Source organism: Peromyscus californicus, unplaced genomic scaffold, assembly GCF_007827085.1.
Source record: "Peromyscus californicus insignis strain IS unplaced genomic scaffold, ASM782708v3 Scaffold_19__1_contigs__length_69161282, whole genome shotgun sequence".
NCBI lineage: Eukaryota > Metazoa > Chordata > Mammalia > Rodentia > Cricetidae > Peromyscus > Peromyscus californicus.
In genome coordinates, this window is record NW_026294491.1 from 1,730,154 (window position 1) to 1,739,510 (window position 9,357).

The 9,357-nt window shown below is 51.8% G+C and overlaps 2 protein-coding genes across 2 annotated transcripts in view; one reads left to right on the plus strand and one right to left on the minus strand.

The window, feature by feature from the left end:
* Nucleotides 1-78: 78 nt before the first annotated feature.
* Nucleotides 79-4,400, plus strand: CUNH6orf136 (chromosome unknown C6orf136 homolog). Its single transcript, XM_052744122.1, has 6 exons — nucleotides 79-273; nucleotides 1,494-1,889; nucleotides 2,202-2,290; nucleotides 2,450-2,650; nucleotides 3,956-4,025; nucleotides 4,108-4,400. The coding sequence occupies exons 1-6, from the start codon at nucleotides 202-204 to the stop codon at nucleotides 4,219-4,221; spliced, it is 942 nt and encodes a 313-aa protein (XP_052600082.1). The 5' UTR covers nucleotides 79-201; the 3' UTR covers nucleotides 4,222-4,400.
* Nucleotides 4,401-4,446: 46 nt separating this feature from the next.
* Nucleotides 4,447-9,357, minus strand: part of Dhx16 (DEAH-box helicase 16) — a 13,542-nt gene continuing 8,631 nt past the window's right edge. The window contains exons 14-20 of the mRNA XM_052744114.1: nucleotides 9,204-9,357; nucleotides 8,867-8,985; nucleotides 8,658-8,725; nucleotides 7,396-7,558; nucleotides 7,157-7,318; nucleotides 5,960-6,133; nucleotides 4,447-4,663 (exon numbers count right to left, since the gene is read on the minus strand). The exon at nucleotides 9,204-9,357 is cut by the window's right edge and continues 9 nt beyond it. Coding sequence (XP_052600074.1) covers nucleotides 4,535-4,663; nucleotides 5,960-6,133; nucleotides 7,157-7,318; nucleotides 7,396-7,558; nucleotides 8,658-8,725; nucleotides 8,867-8,985; nucleotides 9,204-9,357 — 969 coding nt within the window. The 3' untranslated portion in view covers nucleotides 4,447-4,534. The remainder of the gene's footprint in view (nucleotides 4,664-5,959; nucleotides 6,134-7,156; nucleotides 7,319-7,395; nucleotides 7,559-8,657; nucleotides 8,726-8,866; nucleotides 8,986-9,203) is intronic.

Sequence of the window (9,357 nt, forward strand, 5' to 3'; positions counted from 1 at the left end):
CGGCCCGCCAAGCGCAGGCGCACACCCGCGCAGCGGCACCGCGGCGGCGGCGGGCCCACACTGCGCAGGCGCACGGTGTCTCCGTTTCCCTCCCTCGGCCCCGGCCCCCCTCCCTCCTCTCCCTTCACGAAGCCGGCCCCGGGGCGCGCTGCCCAGTGAGGAGACGGGACGCGGGAGGCACCCTCTCACCCCAAGAACACCATGTACCGCCCGAGCCGGGGGGCCGCCCGGCGCCTCGGACCCTGCCTGCGCGCCTACCAGGCTCGACCCCAGGTGAGGCGGCGGCGGGCGGCGGGGGGCGGGCGGAGACCCTCCTCAGAGCGGGCGAGGGGCGGGGCGGCGCAGGCGCAGTGGCCCCGCAGCCCCTTCCCACGCCGGCGCGGCGCGCGTTAGGGGGCGCGGGGTTGGCGCGGGCTGGCGGGGCCCGGGGCACCGGGTCCCCGGTGAGGTGCAGCTGCGCGCCCCAGCCTCCGCCGTTACCTGCGCCCGGAGGTGATTTGAAGGGCAGGGCGGGGAGGCCGGAACTGCGGGCCTGCGCTGCACCTGCAGGGCGCTCCAGGCTGCAAGGCTGCCCGTGGACCGGTCCGGGCTCCGGGGTGCGGGCCGCCGCACTGCCACGCCCCCGGCGGGAAGGCTCCCGGAGGGCAAGGCCAGGCACCCGGGTCCCCCGGCCCTGGGAGCCAAGGGACCTGGAATCAGCCCTGACCCAGGGTGACCTGCCCTCCTTGCAGTAACTGTTAGTGGCCGGAGGAGTTCACGTTCAGCAGTCGGCCGGGGTTATGTCGTTCAGTGGGGCCCAGAATGATAATAGTTTCCATTTATGTCCTACTTTATGGATGCTGACGTTTAATCTACATTCATCACCCTGTATAGCCCTCATTATAAGTCCCTGAGGCCTAACTGTTCTCCATTTCCAGGAAACTGAGGCGTAGGGAAAAAGTCCTGAGGTTCCGATAGAGTCGGAACTCAAAATTCATACCTTTCACCTGGATGTCCTTTGCCCTGCACAGCTCTGTTTCAGAATCATGAACATGTTATAGGTCACATCACTTCATCCATCATACAGTAAACCGGTCTTCAATTGTTCATAAAACATATTCTTACAATTCTTGGAGTCAGAGATGTAAAACTGGCTCCACATCGTGAGGGGCTGTAAATGCAAAGATGCTTTTTCTAAAGTCGGGGAAGGTGTCACTGGTACTCTTCTCCCCTGACACCCTTTCCTCGTGTCTGGAGACAGTGGTGACTCCATCCCTCCTTCCTCTGGTTCTCTCTTCTGCCAGAGGAGCAGGCAGGATTTGAACCTTGTTAACAGCCCATCTGGGATGAAGCATTAGACAGCTGATTTTTTGTTTTGTTTTTGAAACTAGGTCTCACTGTGTAGTCCTGGCTGGCCTGGAACTCAGTGGGCAGTCCTGCCTCTCTCTGCCTCCCTAGTACCACCATGCCTAGCTTAGACATCTGACTTTTTTCTTTCTGTTCTCTCTCTCTAGGACCAGCTTTCTCCTCGGACTCTGCCGTTCCCACCCACCTGGCCCCACTCCACTCCACCCACTTCTCCATCGTTTCCTCTTCTCTGGTCTCTTACACCCCCACATCCTCCTCCTCCTCCTCAGGCTCTCCCACTACCTGTCTCTCAGGTCCAGGCTCTCAACTCATTGTGGGTGGCTCTTCCTCTAGGAAAGCGGGAGGAGGGACCAGGACCTGAGCTGCACAATGGTTGTCTGGATGGGCTTAGGAGCCTTTTTGAGGGGCCCCCTTGCCCCTATCCTGGGGCTTTGATACCTTTCCAAGCTCCTGGAGCTTCCCACCCTTCCCCTGCCACCCCATCAAGAGATCAGAGTATGGAGGAGCACCTGGCTGTCATGTATGAGAGACTGAGGCAGGAGGTAAGCGTGTGTAGTGGGGAAGACTATGGAGACAAGCTAGTCAACTGAATTCTTGGCAGCATGAGGCAGGCCTCGAGCTGTGCTGTGAAGTGTCTCCCTAGGGAATGGATGTCCCTCTGAATGAAGGACAGTTAAGTTGGAGATGACCTTTTAGTTGTGGGTGGGAGTAGAAGTTAGATAGGAGGTTGAGGGAAGAGGATTCTGAGTTCAAGGCCAGATTGGGCTACACACCTTGTCTCAAAAATAAAGTACATATATCCTGAAACGGAGTCTTTTCTTCCCACTGAGTTGATGCCGTCTTCTTCTACCCAGCTTCCTACCCTCTTCCTTCGCTCCCATGACTACACTCTGTATTCAATGGATGTGGAATTCATCAATGAGATCCTGAACATCCGTACCAAGTGAGAGGTGGGGCGAGGGAGGGAGAGGAGGACCCAGTGCTGAGCCTTGTCTCAGAGGTTCTAGGCTGCCTCTTGCGACCACTCCCTGCTCCTTCAACAGAAGCCAGCTTGGCTTTCTAGTCCTGCAGTCCTGATGTCCCCTCCCTTTGATTCTCATAGGGGCCGGACATGGTACGTTATGTCCCTGACTCTTTGCCGCTTCCTGGCTTGGAACTATTTTGCACAGTTTCAGTTGGAGGTTCTACAGCTGACCCGCCACCCTGAGAACTGGACCCTGCAAGCCCGCTGGCGTCTAGTAGGTCTTCCCATACACATGCTCTTCCTGCGTTTCTACAGGCGTGACAAAGAGGAGCTTTACCGGTAAGAGGGGCAGGAACGACAATGGCTTCCCTAATATTGCTGCTGTCTTGGAAGTTGGTGATCCTGTCTCCCAGCAGCCCTTGACTTACCCTGATTTGGCTGTAGATTTCCTGAGGGTAGAGATTTTATTTTATTGTTTTTTTTTTTGTTGTTATTTCTGTTTTTGTTTTCTAAAGACAAGGCTTCCCTATACAACAGTCCTGGCTGTCCTGGAACTCGCTCATGTGGACCAGGCTGGCCTTGAACTCAGAGATCTGCCTGCCTCTGCCTCCCAAGTGCTGGGATTAAAGGCATATCCACCGCCCAGCTTAGTTTTTTTTTTTAATTTTTAAAAAATTGTATTTATTTGTGTTTGTGTGCATGTGGTAGTACATATCGTAGCATGTAAGTGAAGGTTCAGAAGACAGTGTGTGAAAATCAGATCTCTCCTGTAGAAGGAGAGGCAGAGGCAATTGGATCTCTGAGTTCGAGGCCATCCTGGTCTACAAAGCAAGTTCCAGGACAGCCAGAGCTGTTACACAGAGAGGCTCTATCTCAAAAAACAAAACAAAAAAAAAAAAAAAAAACAAAGAAATCCCTGCCCAGCCATGGTAACAAACACCTTTAATCCCAGCACTAGGGAGGTAGAGACAGGTGGATCTCTGAGTTTGAGGCCAGCCTGGTCTCCAAAGCGAGTTCCAGGACAGACTGTCTTGGAAGAAGAAAAAAAAAAATCCCCAAATTTCAGTTTTCACCCTATGCTACTTGGACCTGACAAGTGATAAGTACTTAGTTACTGAGCAAAACACTCCTGCTTCCTGGAGGGCCAGGAATTAAAGGCCAAATGAATAAAAATACTGCACCCTAAATTTAGTTTTACAACCCTAGGTGAAGTACGTGGTTAAGTTTCTGGCTGGTACATTACCCCAAATTATTAGGCTTGGCCTCTACCATTGTACTTCAGCTTTTAAATGAATGATTTCTGGGCCAGTGAGATGTTTCAGTGGTAAGTAAAGGTGCTTGCCTCCAGGCCTGACAACCGTAGTTCAATGCCTGGTAACCACACAATGGGAGGAGAGGACCAGCTCCCCGACTGTCTTCTGCTGTGGCACACACTCACCCACCCACACACACTAGAACAACTAGTGGTCCACCGACTTTTCAGCACAGTGGGATGATCTCAGGTCTTCTGTAGAAGGCACTCTGATTTAACTGCTGAGTCCAACCTGAGCACTAGAGTCTTGAGTTCCTAGGTGGCTGGGCACAGTGGAGTGTCTGTGATCCCTGGGATGCCTCACCTCCCTCCTAAGCTTCTCCCCTCTCCAGGACCTTCGATGCCTATTCTACCTTCTACCTGAATTCCAGTGGCCTCATTTGTCGCCATCACCTGGACAAGGTGAGTGTTGGGTCTGGGTGGGGTGGGGTGCAGGGTAGAACGTGTCTGTTCCTCCCCTGCCTCCATTAACTTGTCTCTGCAGCTGACGCCTTCACACTCACCCTCGACGCCTGTGAAAAAGCTGCTAGTGGGAGCCCTGGTGGCCCTGGGGCTGTCAGAACCAGAGCCCAGCTTACACGTGTGTTCCAAGGCCTGACCCACACTTCAGTGAAGGCATCACTGAAGACTCTGCTACGCACAAGAGGAGGTGAAGGTGGACAAGGATGTCCAGAGCTGGCCACCTCCCCTCCACTCTCCTTCCTTCTTCCCATCTCATGCTGTGTAAAGCTGCTGTGTAATTTAATTTGTAAATAATAAAGTTTAAGCAACAAGGAGGCAGAGTTTCATGTCACTTTCTCTGGGTCCCAAAGTTACCACACACTTCATTCCAAAAATAATTTTATTTACTAGATATTAAATAAAGTATGGAAAGAAAAGGAAGCTGTGTGGTCCAGTCTGTTGGTCGTCCTCTAGCCCAGCTCCTCTCGTGTCTTGCCTACTTTTTTGGGCATTTTCTTGGCGTGAGGATCTTCTAGTTCCTTGGCCTTATAGTAGTGGGGGGCCACCTCCAAAAGCCAGCTGCTTTCAATCTCCAACACCTATAAGAGGGAGCAGAGACCAACAGGGTTCCTTTACTTCCAAACCAGAATCTTAATTGTGTGGTGAAAAAAAAGGCTTCTCTTTTCCCTTTGATTGAGGGCAAGGAAAAGGCACCTGGCTGTGTTTCATGCTAACAGGGCAGACACACCCTGACATGCTCAAGGAGGCAGGTAAGTGAGCCCAGAGAAGAGCCTGTCCCTCAGGGCAGACTTCATCTGCTTCAGGTGTCTCTGTGGCCCCAGCACTTAGTACACATTTTATTGATCTGGATATGAACCAAGGGTCTCATGCTTACTACAGAAGACTGTCACTGAGATATCCTCAGCACTCCCGCTATTTTGTCCACATTTTAAAAAAATCTTTATGGCCGGGCGGTGGTGGCGCACGCCTTTAATCCCAGCACTCGGGAGGCAGAGCCAGGCGGATCTCTGTGAGTTCGAGGCCAGCCTGGACTACCAAGTGAGTCCCAGGAAAGGCGCAAAGCTACACAGAGAAACCCTGTCTCAAAAAAAAAAAAAAAAAAAAAAATCTTTATGTGTATGGGTATTTTTCCTGCACATAGGTTTGTATATTACATGCATACCTGGTGCCCGAAAGGCCAGAAGAGGGTGTCAGATCCCCTGGAACTGGAGTTAGAGGCAGTTGTGAGCCACCATGTGGGTGCTGGGAATTGAACCTAGGTCCTCTAGAAGAGCCATCTCTCTAGTTCTGTTTATTGCTTTTGATTATATGTGTGTAGGTGTGTAAGTATGTGCATGAATGCAGTGCCTGCAGAGGCCAGAGGGGGTGATGGATGGCCCCCTGGAACTGGAGTACAGGCAGTTAACTGTGAGCTGCTTGCTCTATGGGTGCTGGGAACTGAACCTGGGTCCTCTGCAAGAATAATGAGTGCTCTAAACCACTGAGCCATCTCCAACCCCACATTTTTATTTTAGGAAAGGGTCTCATTATGTAGGCAGACCTTGAATGTATTATCCTTCTGCCTCATCTTGAGGACCAGGGACTACAGACCTAGGCCATCAGGCACAGCTTCAAATATTTATTGAATGAAATGACCTGAATTGAATTCTCAGATCTTGGAAAGCACTAACAGTTGCAGGAAAAGATCTTTTGTATTTCTTTGTAATGGTGCCAAGGACTGTACCACTGAGCTACATCCCAAGCATACATTAAACTTGATTACATCTGATCCTACATTAAACTAACAGGCCTTCTTGTTTCAATGCCAGTCCCAGAAATAGGAGTTGAGCTTAAGATACTGTCTCCCCTCATCTGAGCAAGCAATAGCCCCTTACCTGTCTCATGAATTCCTTTGTGGTCAAGACAAGTTCATGGTAGAGCAACCAGCGTGGCTGCTGTTCAAAGAGAGAGGAGTTGGGGTGAATAAACACTGTCTGCTGCTGTTTCACTGTGCGGTAGCCGCTCCGAGTCAGCCTTGCCGTGTGGTAAAAATAACCCGAAGTGATGGCCTAAGGAGCAGGCAAGAAAATAAGGTCAGGTACCATTTGCAGGCCTTCCACTTACCGCCTCTGAGCTCAGGCTTCTGGAGAACTTGAAAAGGGAGGAATCCGTGAAGAACCCACCAACACATGCTATCTAGGGAAGAATGGGCTTCAGTAAACACGCAGGGAAGAAAGCTTTGGCAGGAAGCTGTGTGCCCTCAGAGTGGTATGGTGATTTGGTTGAGGAAAGAAGTATGCTGTTTAACAGTTTCCTCTGAGACTGAAACATACCACCCTGCAGAGAAGCTCTTTAAACAACTCAAAATAGCTCGAGGAAGTCCCAAAATCTGACCAGATTCACTAGGCTCCTTCCTGCCAGAGTGATCAATAAACACTGTGTCCCTCTCAGACACAAAGCTGCAAAGAAGACTCCTGAGATCTGACCAGCTGCATGGAAGAAACAGAAACCAACAGAGCTACCTAAGAGGTTAGACCAACTGAGCCACCCGGAAAGGACACTTTCTACCCTGCTGAGCCGCCTGCAGGCTGTGCAGTGCGCTCCAGGTTCCCAGTCTGTGAACTGTCACCATGCTGGGGTGGGCTTGGGTGACTCAGCTGTCTTTCAGTCATTTCTGCTCCTGGTAACCCAGTAATCCCTCACTCATCTTCCTATGAGTAACCCAACAGAACTCACTGGTTCACCAGGTTAGACTCTGGTCTGTTGTGGGCTCCCTCTCTGTGGTAAGAGACGTGTCTGCCCAGGAAAAGTTTTGTCTTATAACACAGTGACTCCTGCAGGCTGTCCACTGACTTACACATATACTTACACCATACATGAAAGACAAAAACAACAGGATTCCAGGTGGTGCACACACCTTTAATTCCAGCGCTCGGGAGGCAGAGGCAGGCAAACCTCTGAGTTCAAGGTCAGCCTGGTCTACAGAGTAAGTTCCAGGACAGCCAGGCTACACAGAGAAACCCTGTCTTGAAAAGAAAGAAGAGACTAGGAAAAAGAAAGACAAAACAAAACACTGACAACGAAGCCCTGACCTTGCGCACACGGATGTAGTCCCCTTGGCAGGAGGTCAAGCCAACCTCCACACGCTCCGAGAGCCCCTCCAGCTGCTCTCGCACATCCCGGGCTCGGCGCATGGATCTGAACTGTACGAAGTTCTCATAGCACCACTGAGAAGAGTAACCACTCTCAGCCCACTGTGAAGACAAAGGCCTTAAGTACACATCAGGACAGAAGCATCCCCCATCTCCCAAATTCCCACTTGCCCAGTGACCTGTGTGTACACATTCAGCAGAACCAGGTGGTCTCCACCAGGGAGGAAGAAGTTGACACGAGCGTTGTCGGCATGGACGACCTTGTCCTTGGGCCGGTAGAAGATGGAGTTGTTGACGGACAGCATAGCGGCCACTGTCAGGATCTCTTCTGAACAGCTGTACCTGGGCAGGGCAGCAAGAGGCAAGGTCAGACCAGGACATCAAAGAACAAACAGGGACACACAGAGTCTCTGAGCTCTCTCTTCTCTCTTTTCCTTTTTTTCCAAGACAGGGTTTCTCTGTGTAGCCCTGGCTGTCCTGGATCTCACTTTGTAGACCAGGCTGGCCTCGAACTCACAGAGATCTGCCTGGCTCTGCTTCCCAAACACTGGAATTAAAGGTGTGTGCCACCACCGCCTGCTGAGATTTCTGATCTCAAACATAGCAAAGGAGCATCTTTTTTTTTTTAAGATTTATTTATTTTATAAGTATAAAATTTTTTGTCTGCATGTATGTCTGTGTGCCACATGCCTGTGGAAGTCAGAACTGAAGTTAAAGATGGTTAGGAGCCACCATGTGGGTTTTGGGAATTAAACTCAGGTCCTCTGCAAGCGCAGTTGGTGCATTTAACCTGTGGGTCATCTCCCCACGCCAGAAATCTTTTATAGGTGGTCCCACACAGACCTATCTTAACATCCTGTTCCAAAAGCCACAGTCCTCCCAGCACCGACCACAGACAGAACTTCCATTCACAGTCCTGGGTTTTATTTTATTAATAAGTTTGTTTTATGAAGGAGGGTCTCATTATGCAGGTCTCCCTGGCCTGGAACTCCCAGTGCAGACCAGCTGGCCTTGAACTCAGGAACCCACCTGCCTCTGCTACAGTGACTGGCCCTGGGCTGTTGTACCTGTGCCCACTGACCATCACATTGAGGACAGGACCGTGATCCACAGACCCTTTAGGGCCTCAAAAGGGTTGGTAAGACTTGTTTTTTGTTTTTTTTTTTTTTTGGTTTTTGAGACAGGGTTTCCCTGTGTAGCTTTGGTGCCTGTCCTGGATCTCACTCTGTAGACCAGGCTGGCCTCGAACTCACAGAGATCCACCTGGCTCTGCCTCCCGAGTGCTGGGATTAAAGGCGTGCGCCACCACCGCCTGGCAAGACTTCTTAAACAATATTTATATATAAATACCACGAAGAAGAGAAAAGAAGAGAGAGGTGACACTTGGGACTGAGGAGGCATGGCCAGTTTGTGCCAGGGTCTGGGTGGGTGAAAGACTTACTTCTCAGAGGCCAAGATCATTTTAGACAGCATGGGATCCACAGGCAACTCTGCCATCTTTCGACCAGACTGAAAAAGAAAGGGAAAGCTGAGGCCAGTTTTCCCTCCAGTTCCTTCCACCACTACAGGAGCCCTTGGCGCCACCACCGAGGGGTCCCTGGAGCCATCAGACTTTTCTTTACCCTATCCCAGCCCACACTATCTCCTCACCGTGGTGAGTTCTCCAAGGTGGTTGAGGGCTCCAAGTGCATAAAGCTGTTCCAAAGCCAACAGCAGGGTCTCATACGGTGGAGGGTCTAGGAAGTCGAAGTGCATGAGGTCATGGATGCCTGGGGAAAGGAGTGAAGAGTGGAGGAGAGCCCTACAAACACCAGTGCCCCGGTGGGAGAGGACTCGGCCGGCCCCATCAGGAGGGCTCAGGCGGCCCCGTCGGGAGGATTGAGGCGGCCCTGTCGGGAGGACTCGGGCGGCCCCATCAGGAGGACTGAGGCAGCCCCGTCGGGAGGGCTCAGGCGGCCCCATTGGGAGGACTCGGGTGGCCCATCACCTAAGCTCTTGAGCAGCAGCACAACGTTGCCCAGGCTCGTCCTCTGGATCTCAGGAACCGTGGTCTCCTCCAGCTCATGCTGATAGGCCCAGGCTGTGTACAGGCGGAAGCACTTCCCTGCAGCCACCCGACCTGCGCGGCCAGCCCGCTGATT